At 40.1% G+C, this 15,964-nt stretch overlaps 1 protein-coding gene and 1 long non-coding RNA gene across 2 annotated transcripts in view; one reads left to right on the top strand and one right to left on the bottom strand.

The window, feature by feature from the left end:
• The window catches only part of LOC117811119 (pro-neuregulin-3, membrane-bound isoform), a 439,329-nt gene extending 427,692 nt beyond the window's left edge, over positions 1-11,637 (top strand). The window contains exons 9-10 of the mRNA XM_034681194.1: positions 1,798-1,983; positions 10,196-11,637. Coding sequence (XP_034537085.1) covers positions 1,798-1,983; positions 10,196-10,883 — 874 coding nt within the window. The 3' untranslated portion in view covers positions 10,884-11,637. The remainder of the gene's footprint in view (positions 1-1,797; positions 1,984-10,195) is intronic.
• Positions 1,443-5,239, bottom strand: LOC117811120. The gene is made up of 3 exons (XR_004630935.1): positions 4,632-5,239; positions 2,611-2,681; positions 1,443-1,955 (listed from the first exon to the last, which is right to left on the bottom strand). It is a non-coding gene; the product is annotated as an uncharacterized LOC117811120 (long non-coding RNA).
• Positions 11,638-15,964: the final 4,327 nt, after the last annotated feature.

The following is a 15,964-nucleotide window of genomic DNA, read 5'->3' as shown; positions in this document are numbered from 1 at the left end:
CATTTGCTACTTGAGTAAGTCAAGATGTACTTGAACATTTTTTGACTTCAAAGTCCCTTTGAGATGTTCTATGAACAGATAGCAAGGGAATATGCACACAAACACCATGCTGTCCAACTGCTGTAATACAACTAAGCTAATGCAAAAAAGAGCAATAATTCAGCCTTCTGCCATTCACAAGGGCATTTTTCCTGTAATACTTTTGAAAACTCAGGATCTGTACTTGCATTTAAGTGTGAGAAACTCATGTGTATTTGCCTTTCCTTCCTGCATGTCTCTTATCCGAAATCCTTAAAAGGGAACATCCTCACGAGCTGGGTTTAAAGAACCAGTCAATCAATCTACCAATCAATCAATCTTTGTATAGCGCCAATTCATAACAGATGTTATCTCAAGACATTATAAAAAAAGAGCAGGTCTACTCTGTACACTTAGTTATATTATTTACATTGACCTAACATCAAGATAAGATCCTCATCCACCGTGAGCAAAGCACTTTTCAGCATTTAGCAATACTGGCATGAAAGAAAGTGTTTTTAACTGGCAGAAACCTCGAGCAGAACCAGACTTATGTTAGACAGCAATCTGCTGAGACCATATTGGAGTTGAAAAGAGGGAAAGAGGAAGATGCAGAAAGAAAGAAAGAAAGAAAGAAAGAAAGAAAGAAAGAAAGAAAGAAAGAAAGAAAGAAAGAAAGAAAGAAAGAAAGATCAGTACAAAGGACAACAACAACAACAACTATAACAGCTTCAATAAAGTTAAATAATCTAATAGAGAAGTTTGGTCAAGCACCATTAATTAAACATAACACAATAATAGTAATAATGACAACAACAAAAATAAACATGCTGAAGCTTTTTAAAGCTTTCCTGTCTTGTCAATATTGTGATCCATTTGCTCTATTTCATGGAGACCAATATCAGTTGTAAAATCAATAAGTGTTAGTGAGCAGTAAATGCCAGTATTGGTATCAATAATTTCCTATGACACTAATCCCGTATGACTCTTTTGTTTGGTACATTTCATGTTTATGAAAGCCAGTATGTACCAAAGGATTGTGGATTCGAAATGTCCTTCATAAGCCTATGCTGCGTAGATTCTTGGATTATTGGCTTCATTTGGCATTAAATTAAACAGCTGATAGACATATTGGATCCAAAATTTTCGACACAATCCAAAATAGAGCAATGAAAAACCTGTCCAAGCCATATGTCCATAAATTAGTTGTGAGAAAGGGAGACCAATCGGAAAATGACTGGAAAGCTAATACACCAATGGGTAATCAGAACTGATCCAAGTTTCCATGACCCAAACAGAAACGTAGAGACAGCATCAGCTGCAAAGTTTACCACGAATAAACATGCATAACAATAAGCAGAAATAATCAATTTATTCTTTCCGTCTTTACTTCCGCCTGAAATGATGGTTAAGCTGCTGTCCTTTTCAAAGAATACCCTTCTTCAAGGACAAGACACTCAGTTCAATCTGTAAACACAATGTATTCAGTAAATAATAACTATAAATTACACACTTTTAACTCAAGCATGTAAATTGAATTAAAGAGAATTTGAGACCTTAAAAACAATAACTGATAGGCCTTATTAATTTATTACATTTACATTCATATTGCTTTATTCACACCAGCACAACTGAAGTAGGTCTTGTCTAGGCCTGCCCTCATTTTAAATAAAAAAAATTCTAAATGTTGTGTTTGACAATAATCTTTGAATCACATATTTTTTTTTCTTATTACACTTTCTATTACACTTTCTATTTGTTACATTTTCTTCTTTTTAGAAGCGGTTCCTTGTCTCACATCTCAGATCAGAGAACCAGGGCGACCCATTGGTCAGCTCCACGAAGGACCCCACCCATTCCCAGGGGAAGGCTAAATCCGATTGGAGGATCCAAGTATTCAGGCCCTGCCTACCAACATCTTCAGGAAGTAGATGCATCTGAGAAGGAGGCAGAAGCACAGAGAGGGTGAGAAGACTGTACTTATCCAGCTGTGTGTCTTTGCTTTTTTCTCCATGTGCTGACACATTTCAATGAAAGCCACTAGCTGAAAAGTACAGGCCTGTCATGGACAAAGCACTGGGTTTTATTTCAAGGGTGGATATTTCAAAGCCAGTTCTAGGATTTTCTTTTCTTTTTTTTTTAAAAAGACTGCATTTCTTTTTTAAAATCTCCTTTACTCCCCCCATCCCTTTGTTTTTCCAATCTGCTGAGCAAAGATAAAAACAAGGTCACGTTATGTTGTGGTCTGCAGTACAGTGGCATGAGTTCAAAGAAAATGCTTTGCCTGGTGCTTGTGCTTTTAAGGACACAATACCGGCTGCACATCCAGATTCTTAAACCCTCTTTCTCCCTCTCTGACATCTTGTCATGCCTGACTAAATTCAGTTTTTCAGATTATTTTCAATGTGATGGCTTAGCAGGTATAAAAACAATTAAATCCTGGCATTCAAATGTAACACAGTAGGGTTTCTCTCCATTGCAATCAGGGGATATGCAAATGATCAGTACAGATGATCAGCAAGAAATGCATTAAGTGAAAGGCGCTGTGCTTTGACCCACTTTTGCTCTGTCATGAGTCAGTGCTTTACCCACCTGGACTGGTATGTCTCTCTTAGGGCATTCATTCCCCAGTGGTCCCAGCTCTGGATAAAGCTCCACATGACCTACATGCATATTAATAGAAAGCAGAAGAGGAGGAAGACATAGCTGGACAAGAACTCACTCCCCCTTACAGCTAGCTAACATGCACACAGACATCCTGTATACTGTAAATTTAGTGATGTGCACAAAAATCACTATGAAGAGACACTTTCTCTTCTTCAGTGTACCTTTCTTTAACTGGAGTGCCCTTCTTCTCTGCCCTAGTGTCACTCAAGTACCCTGTTGGTCGGCCTGAGTGTCATCTAGTCAGCTGTAGTGCATGCCAAGGTCTCCTTATGTGTGCCCACGTTTCCTTGTTGTCATTCAAGTGTTGTCTGGCACTTCAGATATGTCAACTGTCTTCTGGAAGATAGTTCTTGTTCACCCGCCATTTTCTGGTGTCCATTGATTGACTTTTGTGCCCTTCTAGTTGTCTCTGGCTACCTTCAGTGCCCTCTGGTCAGCTGTAACACCCTATGGAAGTCCCATTCCATATGTTCTCCTTAGGTCTGCCAAGGTGTTCTTGGTTTGCCAAAACTACTTTCCTGGTCAGCTAAATGGATGTCTACACCATCCAAGGCCATCTTGTTGGTCCAAGTGGCCACTTGCCAACCCAGTATCTGGTACAGCAAAATGTATTTTGTAGGCTGGCATATTATTTAGTTTTTTGTTATGAACAGAGTGCTCCTCATGTTCAGAAGTGGGTAGTAATGCATTACATTTACTCCGTTACATGTACTTGAGTAGTATTTTCCAAAAATTGTACTTCTGAGAGTATTTGTTTTACAGAGCACCTTTTACTCCTACTGAAGTACATTTGTGTTGAAAAAGATGTACTTTTAATTAGTTAGATTGGGCTGTCCAGCCGCTACTTTTGCCGGTCCTTTTTTTTCTTCATTTTAATTTGTTTGTACACTCAGCCGATCTCTCACGCAGCTCTTTCTGACTGAGAGCTATAAATAGACTCAACACTGAATGAACGTAGGAGTAGCTCCGCCCCCTCCTCCACCAACAGCTGGGGAGAAAGGCTGCGTTATACCTGCGTCACCTTTGGAGGAACATGTATACTCTGTGCCCAACATCCAGACTCTCTTATAACTCCCAAATGACGATTAGCAACAGTCAGATTATGCGCTGCTTACTTTGCTCTAAAAGGTGGAAGTCTTGAGCTTTAACATAGAACAATTAAATCTTAAAAAGCATGTCATGGTGAGTAAACAGTGAGGTAAGCTAAGGATAGTACTGGTTAACATTAAATCTTAAAAAACATGTTATAGTTAGTTATCAGTTACGTAAGCTAAGGATCATACTGGTTAATATGAAATCTTAAAAGTATGTTAGAAATGTTTTAAATGAATCTAAACTAACTTATAGGAGCACAATAAAGTAGCATGCTAACAAAAACAGCTCCTTCTGAAGCTCAACAGTCACCTCAGAGAGATTCCTCAGGACTGAATTCATGGCCTTTTTAAACACTTTAGTATTCTATGTTTTAGTATTTTCATGTTATGTTTTTAAGTAAGATGTACTGAAAATAAGTTTAAGGTTAAAAAAGAAAGTTTGGAAGGCATAGATATCTGTTTTATTAGAATGTTAGAGTATTATAGATTGATAGATCATTAAATGTCTCGTATTCTGATCACATCTCAGACAGTTTGAGGTTTCAGCTTGTATTAAAAATGAAAGCGAGTACATTAGTTTGTGCACAGTGCAGCTCCTCTTTTTTTGGCATTTTCCTATTTATGTCACTTTATTAAAGACAGTGTGCACTTCACCTTGTTATTAGCTTTTCCAATATAATTTCATATATTGTAAAATACAAAGTTGCTCACTACTTGAGCAGTTTTATGAGGTACGTATTTACTCTTACTCAAGTACTTATTTCTTTTAGTACTCTTACTTCTACTTGAGTCATCATCATTGTAAAGTAACAATACTTTTACTTGAGCACTGTTTCGGTTTACTCTACTCACCGCTCCTCCCGTTACCCAAGATTCTCTGGTTGCCCTAAGTGCCCTCTGGTCAGCTCAAGCATCACATGGTTGTCCCAGGTCTCCTCCAATCTGCTTTCTGCCTTAGGGTCCCGAGGTTGAGCCTATTTATTTTGGTATGCCAAAGGATTGTCTCAAATGTTTATTTATTGATCCAGTTGTATCTTGGCAAGCCGAAGTCTGGAGCCAAGTGGAGCCAAATTTATTTATTGGGTCATAAGCTTGTTTAGTTTTCTGTAACTTTCCCCTGCTTGGTCCAAGTGCTCGCTGGTTGGCCTTAATATATGTTGATTGGTCAAAAAGACCTCTGGCAAGCCCAGGCATCCTCTTGTCGGTCAAATTTGTTGTGGTTGGCTGAGCATCTTTTGTTGTTCTTTCACCAACCAAAGCCCTCTGGTGACTTTATAATTTGTCTGGTTTAGCTTGAGTGACCTGTGGTTGACCCAAAGTATCCCATGGGTCAGACTTTGTGTCGTATGGTTACTCCAAGAATCTCCTGGTCACTCAAGTTCCCTAAAGTGACACCCAATGTCTTCTGGCCACGACGAGTGCCCTTTGCTGCCCGAAACTATTTTAGCCAAGGCCTTTTATCATAGCTTTCCCTTTCGAGTATTTGTGCATGTCATTGTGCAGAATAAGAACCTCATTAATGAAACACTCATACACAGATCTATCAGTCAATCAATTAGCTGCTGAGCTTTCCCTAGGGGGCTGGAGCCAATCCAAGCTGTCATTGGTCAAGGGCAGGGTTTACCATAAACAGGTTTCCGGCCAATCACAGGTCAATGAAGAGTCACAGCTAACCTCATGAGCATGTTTTTGTTGGAGGAAGTACCTGGAAGGAACTCAGACATGCTGGGGGAGAACTTCTAACTCATTACAGAAGGATCCTTGGCCAAATATTCAGACCAGGAACCTGAGGCCGCATCACTAACCCCCGCACCACTGATCAACATCAGTTATGTCCAGATGCAGCATGAAATCAGACAGAATTTGGGATTTACAGATAAGCAGTTCTTTCAAAAAGACAAGAGATATGCTCTCATGACACAAACATATTCACATATTCAATCAGTTACACATTTAACATCTCATAAGTCTCCCACTCACTCCTTCTCTTCCTGTAATGTTCAGTTTTACATGATAACAGATGGACACACAGATGACTCCCCTTCCCATAGTGTAGTCTTGGTTGCCATGGAGGCATTTGACCATGACTGCAGGGAGACTGAGGAAGAGATGGTGGGATGTAGTCAAAAATAGAGAGACAACCAGTATGAGTTCCCCCTGACACAGACGGAAAGCGTACAAACATGTAGTAAAAGACGAGAAAAAGCCACGGCAGGGGAGTCAAAGGACGAGATAGAGGTGTGTGAAGATAGCATACGACAGTTAGAAAATGCTGTAAAGAAACGTTGCCCGTTCTATTCCATGCCTTTTACTGAAGCCCAGTGTTATCTCAACAAAATGGCTGACAGGGAGACAGAATGTCTTGTGTTGTTACCACTCTTTTAAGATAAAGCTGTCTCCAAAATGGCTGACTGAGACACTGCTTGCATTTTTGTATTTTTGTCCACTGTTGCAAGTTTCCACCCCTCTCTCTCTACCAAGTTTGTCTTGGGTTACACTGCAAAGATAGACGCACAGCCTTAGCATCGCACAGCTTCTGTATATATGTATGCATAGGTGTATGGATAAACCTACAGGTATGCCCATGTGTTGCTTCTCTGCAAGCGTCGCTCTCACGATGTTGCAAGGTCACTGCATCACATTACACGGACACTTTTATCAAACATATGAGATATATTAAGAAATTATCTGTGGGGAATGGATTAATGAAAATGACTGTTAACACTTGTACATGTAATGAGCTCCCATGAAAGATAAAAGCCCAGTCACTTATCTTACCTCACTTGCACACAATCTCTCTGTAATACCCCTCTAGCTGCTCCCGCGTTGCTCCAGGGTCTATATTTGAACTCTGCTTCATAGATTTTTGCAATCTGATTGTGTTTCACCACATCAAAAGAGAGATTTGTCTGTGAATGTTATCTTGGGAATTAGCACCCTCGCATCATCCTCTCTTATCGCCTGCGGGATCCTCTCTGCAGGGCCCACTAAATCTCCACTGTGGTTTTTTCAGTCAGGGTTTTCATGTCTCGGAAAAATACTGCAGCGATTAAAAGGACGTTGTGATTTCCTCCGAGTCTGAAAAAAGCACCTTCTCCTCCCACCTCTATTTTTTGCAGTCCTTGATAGACAGCGTAAACATGTGTGATGAGGTATTACAGGAGAGTAGGAGTCAATGTTGCATTTTGACTGGATGGGGAGAAAAAAATAGCCTCTTCAAAGGATTATCGCACAAAAATTAGCCTCTGCTCTATGATGCAACTGGATTTACTGAGGAGATAACACTGAGAGGCATGGTGAGTCTTAGAAAGAGGGAGAGAGAGATTACGTCTGGGCTCAGTGATGTTAGGTCAAGGAAAAGATAGACAACAGAGACTTGGTTTAAGGTTGATTAGCCAGACCAACAACAACTGGATGATGCAGCAGTAAGGTACCAGTATCTATTACAAGTGATGATGGCCACCAGAGCTTAACCCTGATGCAGATGTCAGGATGACAAGGCCACTCAAAAATCTGAACCCTGAACAACAGATGGGTACCAAGAATGGGCAAGTTTCAAGACAATGAAAGTAGCAATTTTGGATAAGATGATGGAAACAGGTTACTATCCTCTTTACACACTGGCACATTTCTTCAATAAAACAACACTACAACAGAAGAGAAATTGAGCAATATATTTATTTGAGTTAAATATCTGTTGATAAACCACATTTCTGAGCCATGTATCCACTAGCATCAAAGTCAGTTTTATTGTAGGCAGTTGTGCAACCCATGATATGCTGTGGTTCCAGTGCCCGTGTTCAGACAAGTGTTGCTTTGCTCTAACCATGTTTCATCTTTTCCATCAATCACAAAAGCAGAAACTCAACACATGGGGTTGACAAGGGCAGTAAGAACAGTTTCACCCCCACCAGGGAGAAAAGATCAGAAGCAACATTTCCTTGATAAGCTTCTGAAAACAAGATGTTATTTTTATTTAAAGACACTTAGCAAGTTTTAACTAGCATATGCAATATCTCACAAAAGTGAGTAAACCCCTCACATTTCTGCACATATTTAATTATCTCTTTTCATGGGACAACACTGAAGAAATGACACTTTGATACAATGTAAAGTAGTCAGTGTAAAGCTTGTATAACAGTGTAAATTTACTGTCCGCTCAAAATAACTCAACACAGCCATTAATGGCTAAACCACCAACAACAAAAGTGAGTACACCCCTAAGTGAAAATGTCCGAATTGGGCCCAAAGTGTCAATATTTTGTGTGGCCACCATTATTTTCCAGTGCTGCCTTACCCCTCTTGGGCATGGAGTTCACCAGAGCTTCACAGGTTGCCACTGGAATCCTTTTCCACTCCTCCATGACGACATCACGGAGGTGGTGGATGTTAGAGACCTTGCGCTCCTCCACCTTCCATTTGAGGATGCCCAACAGATGCTCAATAGGGTTTAGGTCTGGAGACATGCTTGACCGCTCCATCACCTTTACCCTTTCTCCAAGACGGCAGGGGCTGTCTTGGAGATGTGTTTGGGGTCGTTATCATGTTGGAATACTGCCCTGTGGCCCAGTTTTTGAAGGGAGGGGATCATGCTCTGCTTCAGTATGTCACAGTACATGTTGGCATTCATGGTTCCCTCAATGAACTGTAGCTCCCCAGTGCCGGCAGCACTCATGCAGACCCAGACCATGACACTACCACCACCATGCTTGACTGTAGGCAACACACACTTGTCTTTGTACTCCTCACCTGGGCGCCACCACACACGCTTGACACCATCTGAACCAAATACGTTTATCTTGGTCTCATCAGACCACAAGACATGGTTCCAGTAATCCATGTCCTTAGTCTGCTTGTCTTTAGCAAACTGTTTGTGGGCTTTCTTTTGCATCAGCTTTAGAAGAAATGTGAGGGGTGTACTCACTTTTGTGAGATACTGTATATATATATGGACTTTTCTCGTAAATGTGACTTATATTAAGTGGAACAAGATGCTTTGACTAGAAATTACACAAATACACTTGCTAAGATTTGAGTTTTGTAGTGTAAAAAGAGAGTTTTCTTGTTTTCTGCATGTATCCAGTTATGGATTTCATACCCCACATCATACTGTATGCCAGGCCTGATTAGTAGCTTGCTTCCTTTGATTTGGTCAGCTTAATAATAACCTGTATAGTCTCAAATCTTAACCATACTATATCTACAAGGCCTGATGTATTTCATAGTTGTGTTTTTTTAATCCACATTATGATATTTTGTGTTCATGTTTAAAAGTGTTGATGAAGTTTTTATAAGATGTGCATAACAATGATTTCAGACAGGTAATGTACCTCTGTGGGAGCAGAGCAGCAGGGTTTAGGAGAACATGATTACTCACAGCAGTGTATCTGTGTATATGGAATAATTAAATACAAAGTCCAACTTTACTGCAAGTGACAGTTAAATAAAGTCACTTTTAAAAGTTTAAGTATGATCCTGCAGCTTAAAACTCAAACTCATGTTTAATCACACTTTAGGTTTCACTCATGTTCTGATTAATTTAAGAAGCAATGAAAAATCACATGAAGAAAGCTGCAACACATGAAAGCAAGGAAAAAGTCATTAAACAGAAAACAAAGTATGAGAAAGAGAGAAGGACAAAGCAGACAAAGGTTTGACTCAGAACAGATATTGAAAATGTTAAAAAATATAGAAAACATCTACCCCATCTTACTTGAATCAGTGCAGTTATACAATCTGTGAGCAACAGTGACTCAAAAGGGATTTTCAAACAAAGCAAATGGTCTTGACCTAAAAGTGGAAGTACTAAAAAGGAAGGGAATCGATAGAAATTACTGCATGTGATTATCTCAACTGTCCTTGACCGCAGCTGAATGCCTCAAACTTTAAAGCAACACTTCTCATTTTTAACATTCTTTAAGTCATTAAATCAATAATAAAAAGTGAACTTTCTCTTACCTCTTCACTTATATAAAGGAGCCGAGGTTTTTGGAAGGTTCTAGTGTGTGTGTGTGTGTGTGTGTGTGTGTGTGTGTGTGTGTGTGTGTGTGTGTGTGTGTGTGTGTGTGTGTGTGTGTGTGTGTGTGTGTGTGTGTGTGTGTATGTGTGTATGTGTGTATGTGTGTGCGGTCATGAAGACTTGGATATACAGGGATTAGAGGAAGATGTCAGACCCTTCTTCCTCCCTCTCAGCATCCAGTTAGCCTGTGAGATGGCAAAGGGCGGAGAGCCGTCCCTCTGTGGATTCTGCCAGGGTTTGGTGTGGGAGTTAGAAAAGGCGATTGAGTTGAATCCACACTCAAAGACGCACTGACTTCTTTCTGTTGTTGAAAGAAGTTTTTGAATAAACTTTTCCTCTTTTTTTCTGTTTTTCTCCATCTCCTCCGGCTTAAACGCCTGCTTTCCATCTTCTCCAGGTGCCAAATGCAGGGAGAGATCCAGTGTGATGACCCCAGACGAGATTCCTTCCTTCACATTCAAACTCCAGTTTCCTATGAGACAACTCAAGCATCCCCCTGGAGAGGCCACATCGAGGTGCGTTCAGGTCTGTGCATTTCATCTGAGGACAATGATCTGAATCCTGCAACGCGCAGTCTGCGCAGGCCTGGACGCCGCCACAGCCACTCCCCGCCTCCACCTTTCCGCTCTTGCTCCATCCCAATCATCCCCTCGGTTCAGTGTCACCATGACAATGAGGTGTCCTGTATGCAAACCAGCACAGCCACAACAACGATGTCAGTCAACAGCAGAGCCATGACCTCCAAGGACGAGCGAACAGAGAAGGCGGCACAAGCTACGTTCTCTTCTTCTTCCTGCTCGTCTGCCATCGGCCAACAGCATGATGAGGTCGCGTTGCTGCTGGAGGAGGCGCAGGAGCAGCTCAGGGCATTGGCGTTGGCCCACAGGAAGCAAGATGAGGGCGGGGCCACCATCAGCAGCAGCAACGGGGGCTTGACAACTGCGCTGGTGGAGGCCAGAGAAACTGTTTGTTTCCTAAACCTAAGCGGAGGAAGTGCTGGGGTGCTAAGCTGTAACGGACCCACGCAGACGCAGTTACTTAGCCCCAGCCTATCACACAGAGACCTGGGCCAAAGCGGCCAATGAGAGGACGAGATTCAGGATGTTCACTTTCAGTTTGACGATGTTTGACAGACTCTGGTGTTCTGCTTCTGTGGGACAGACATGGAAGTGCCCAATTAGAAAAAAATGTAAAATCATGGAAATTCAGAAAATGTGCTGATATTATGCATACTGTGTGGAGACAAACATGATAACTCTTCTGGAGTGGCCGCCTTTACACCAACTGACAGGAAGAAGAAAAAAACATATTTACATGCATTTAATTACAAAACAAGACGAACACTTCTACTTAGGCAAAAAGAAACCAAATAGTCTGTCAAATCCATGGTGTTTTTAATTGTACAAAGTATATATAAATATATATATAAATATATATGGATATAAATATATGGAATTCAAAAAGTGACCAAGTACAAAGTCGAAGAACACAGGAATGATGTAACTATTTTTGTTTCTCTCTTTAATTTTTCTCCCTTTTTGTATTAACTCACATTTTTTTAGTTATTGCTCAATACTAACGAAAGAACTTATTTAGGCGTCCCGCCGCACGTCCACAGTCGTCGGATTCTGCGAGCCTACACAGAATCCAAAATGGCCGACGAGGAGGAAAGCGTCTCCACTCGAGTGTCTCCCCTCTTGCCTTTTGAAGAACTGTCAACGCAGCCAAGAATTACTGCACACTCCTCTGGATTGAGAATTTACAACACAAAACAAAAACACTTGGGCTTTGTGTGTGTGTGTGTGTGTGTGTGTGTGTGTGTGTGTGTGTGTGTGTGTGTGTGTGTGTGTGTGTGTGTGTGTGTGTGCGTGTGTGTGTGTGTGTGTGTGTGTGTGTGTGTGTGTTAGTGTGTGCTGCTGGAGTGCTGCGACGAGAGAGAAGAGGAAGGGAAGAGAGGGAAGAGGAAAAAAACAGGACATGACTTCTTCTACAGTTTGTCATACTTGAGCGGGCTGGTTGTACAACACAGTCCAGATGTGGACTTCTTCTAGGCCAGTGTTTCAAATGAATCTAGATTATTTTTGTTTTTGTTACAAATGATATTTTTCACACACATATGCACACACACACTCACTCGTGCATTATTTTTCCTTTGGTTGGACGATGGGACGAACAGACAGATGGACAAAAGGGAAGGACAGAGGGCTAAGGGTTACCACAGGAGCTAATCTGATATTTTTTTAGTTTCCTTTGTTATTCCATTTTTGGTTATTAATGAACAATGCTGCTTTCTGGGGCTGACGGGAGAGAGAGCCACATGGTTTGGGTGTTGAAACAAGAAATAAATGTCTCTATGTTGTATCCTATGAATTGGAAGCTTTTGAATCTCTGTATGAAGTTACAGCCAAATGTTTCTGGTGACAATAAGTAAAAAAAAAATGGTTGCAATTCTGGTAAAGATTTTTCCTAAATAACATTTGTTTTGGCTGATTGTTTTGAAAACCCATAAAAGCACCCTGTAACTGTGCAAACATGCATGCTGAATAACATCATACTGGTGCTCACCAATATACAGAATGCTTCACACTTGCCCTGGTCTAAACTGGCTCTGACACCAGGATTAAAAAGCTCTTAATCCTAACAGTAACATAGAAGGTAGTTCCCTCTTTAAGATATGCTGCGAGAGAGAGAGAGAGAGAGAGAGAGAGAGAGAGAGTACTGATGGATGATTTTTAATCTGCAAGTTTCCCCAGTTCATTCAGAAAGAAAGCAGTTTGATCAGCGGCCCTATGCTTCAAAATATGACTACCAAGGTAACTCTCTAGCATCAACCTGGCAAGCCCAGTTAGGCTTTCAAAATAAAGCTAGCAGAGACTTTTCATGATTTACCTGTATTTGACTTCCAATAATAATAAATACAACACTGGCAAAATGTTGAGTAAGGCTAAGTAAGGGATCATGTACAGTGAGAAGGTTGATATAGCGAAATGGAACCCTGGCAGGGTGAGCAAGACCTCAATGCAAATCAAGTCTTGTCTCGCCCTAGTGAGTGTTTTTAATATGTCCACTACTAACCCCTGGCTTCATAAGGCCTCGTCAGAAAACAATGGGTGATGCTACTGAGACTATAATGATGTTGTATACTGTCTATGATCTCAACCTGACCAGATACATTATCCCTATACTGAATTATTCATCAAGAAATCAATAATTATACACTAACACTCATTTAGGACTTGATTTTAATTATTAAAAATGACAGTTTCCTCTATGCCTGCAACAAAATACAAAAATATGTGTGATGACATCACCAACAACTCATTGACTATCAAATTTGTCTGTGACAAATTTTGTCATTGATTTTGACGACTACACTGATGAATCATTGGACCCCTCATTTCTACTGATAGTGAAATCAACATGACAAACAGGAAGGCATGAATCAACAACCACACCTGATTGAGTTTGTATACCTCATCACTGTCAGAGTCTGGCATTCTTTTTTCCACATATCAGCCTTAAACACCACCATATCCGTCATGTCCCATTAAGTGATTACTCCATGCGGCATCTTCAGTTTTGTAGATTTCTCCATCAAAGCCTACATTTTTGTGTTTCTTTAACCTCTCTTTCCTTTTCTTCATTGTTTCATCTCTTGACTTGGTTTTACTGGACTTCTTCTGGTAAACTGATTCAACGAAAATGTGTCCTCTTTAGTCTGTGATTAATGTCACATCCCTTGCAACAGTCTGCTCTTCCTAGCAATGGTGTGCTAATTGGAAAATAAGCGACCTCGCTATGAAATGTTGCTATGTGACAGCCAAACTCAATCAAGGTACTTAACACAGCAGTGTAATCAAACGTGTTTTTTAACTTGAATCTAAAATGGCAAGTTTTCTTAAAATGAGACAAGATTGACCTTTGGGGTCACAAGGGGAGTGAATTCAAGTCTCATGGTAACAGGTTGTGTATTTGCTGAAACCCTCAAACGAATCTACAGCCTGATATTTTGAAGCATACGGCCACTAAATGAGCTGCTAATTTAGACAAGTTGTGAGAGAGAACTAGTTGATTTTAATCAGTGATCTGGTTTCAAAATCACATGTTTAAAAAAAGATTATGATACCTACAATATATGTCAGCATTTCTCAAAACACTACTTGTCCTGTCCATGTAAGTTTGTCTTTTGGCTGTTTTGAGTCAAAAAGCAGGTTTAAAATTCCACAGAACAAAGCAGTATCTCTTACTTTAACATAAAACAGAGGTTGTGTCCTTACAGGTGTTTATTAAATGTGTTTTGGAATAAAGACAACATGAATGAAGAGGAAGGCTGGCCTTGCCACTGAGGCGTTCAACCAGTGTGATGGGTTAATGCTGGTTCTTTAGAAAACTGACACCAATGGAAGAAAAACAGTTTGTTTTTTCAGGCAGAAGAATGCATTTTGTGAATGTGAAAGTGAATGTTATGGTGTCCATTCAGGAACTTTTCAAATTTGTTTAATCAAAATTGTTCCTTCTTTGAAATCAAAGGTTGTTTAATATAGAAAGTAAAACCTTGAAATTCATACAATGAGCAGAAGTGGCTGCACTTCTCTGATAATGTTTTGATCTTCATCAAAAAGGGTTTGCAGCTTAATTTCAGATTTTTGATAACCCTCACAAAATGAGAGTGATTTGGATATCCATGCTCTTGAAACAAGTCTTACACTGAGCACTTGAGGCAGTTCTCTTTCTGCTTACAAACTGCTCACGGTTAAAAAGTTGCTCTCTTTTATTAAGCTCAGTCCTCTCTTTGGCATGTCATCATGTCAGTGTGATCCACCTTCTGTGGTCTGTTTTTTTTTTTGGGCCACATCCGACTTGAGTTCACTCACAAGAAATCAAACCCTAGTCATTAAATATTGCATAATGGAAGAACCTCTGGATCATTCGCCACCCAGCTCTGCATTGCTTTTACTCTTCAAAAATGCCTGAATGGCAAGGCTAAAACCTATTCAACACACGCAAGCACAAACAAATTCGTCCAGAGCTTTCTTTTTTTGTCTTTGTTCTTTTATAAAAAATAGTTTCATTGCTGCCATCAAAGCCTCAAAAGGCTCTTTTCTATATCAATTGTTGATCCTCAACATTTGAGTTCTTTTGATACTGATGATACTGATGAACCTGATATCCGTGATGTCCTCAGCAGAACAAACACTGGTGGCTTATGGAGGTTGATGTGCTTCTTTGCACAAACACAGTGCAAATAAAAAATGTGGATCTGTTTGTTGACCAACTGTAATCAGTGTATGAGCTTTTGACTGATAAAAGTCTGCAAGCATTGTCTGGATTTGTTTCATTATCGAGTAGGAGCCGCACCATGAGAGTGCTTCTTAACTGCATGTTTTCACAACACTTAAAAAACACTCTGGAGCCTCACTCAACGGAAGAGAACACACAAGTCATGGCCATACACCGAAGAGGCATTTCCCTTTTAATTGACACTCCTGTGAGAGTTATTACTGCAGTTCGAGGAAACTGCAATTACATTTTGACATGCAGGTACTCCAGCACAATGTACATCTGAGCATCGTCAATTATACAAGTGAGAGGAGAAAACTCTCCATATGCAGCATCTCTGTGCTACTGTGAACATCCTTACATGAGCAGGTAATTGAACATTTCTCACTGCATAACTTCACATCCTGCTGCTTTAACATTGTCTGAAGCAGCACAGGAGGAGAAATGAGGGTGTGCTTCCGATTAGGAAAACCTCAATGCGTCTCTTTTTATTAGTCACGGCTTTAGAGGGCATATCTTCTATTCTTCATTATAGCCCAAATTTTATTGAACCTATTAAAAGGTGTGCAAGTGAAAGTATGTTTGAAGTTAATAATTTAATTATTCTTAAACAAATGGAGAATTTATCATTGCCTAGTTTTAATCATTAATGTGCTCTTGAATTTCAGAATGAATAATATATTAGGACTAATAAAGACATCCAGGTGACAGTAGGGTCATCTGGATGTCTTTGAAAGAGCTAAAATCAAATTGTAAGTTATGGATCAATTATGAACGGCTGATTTATTATACCAACCTGAGATGCATCTCTCTCCATTTTCTTCACTGTGTATTTTAAAAGGGGACTGTGCTTAGCATGAATCATTAGGTGCAGTGTTTACTTTTG

This window comes from Notolabrus celidotus, chromosome 4 (genome assembly GCF_009762535.1).
Source record: "Notolabrus celidotus isolate fNotCel1 chromosome 4, fNotCel1.pri, whole genome shotgun sequence".
NCBI lineage: Eukaryota > Metazoa > Chordata > Actinopteri > Labriformes > Labridae > Notolabrus > Notolabrus celidotus.
The sequence above is the reverse complement of the archived record's forward strand: the minus strand, read 5'-3'. Positions and strand labels throughout refer to the sequence as shown.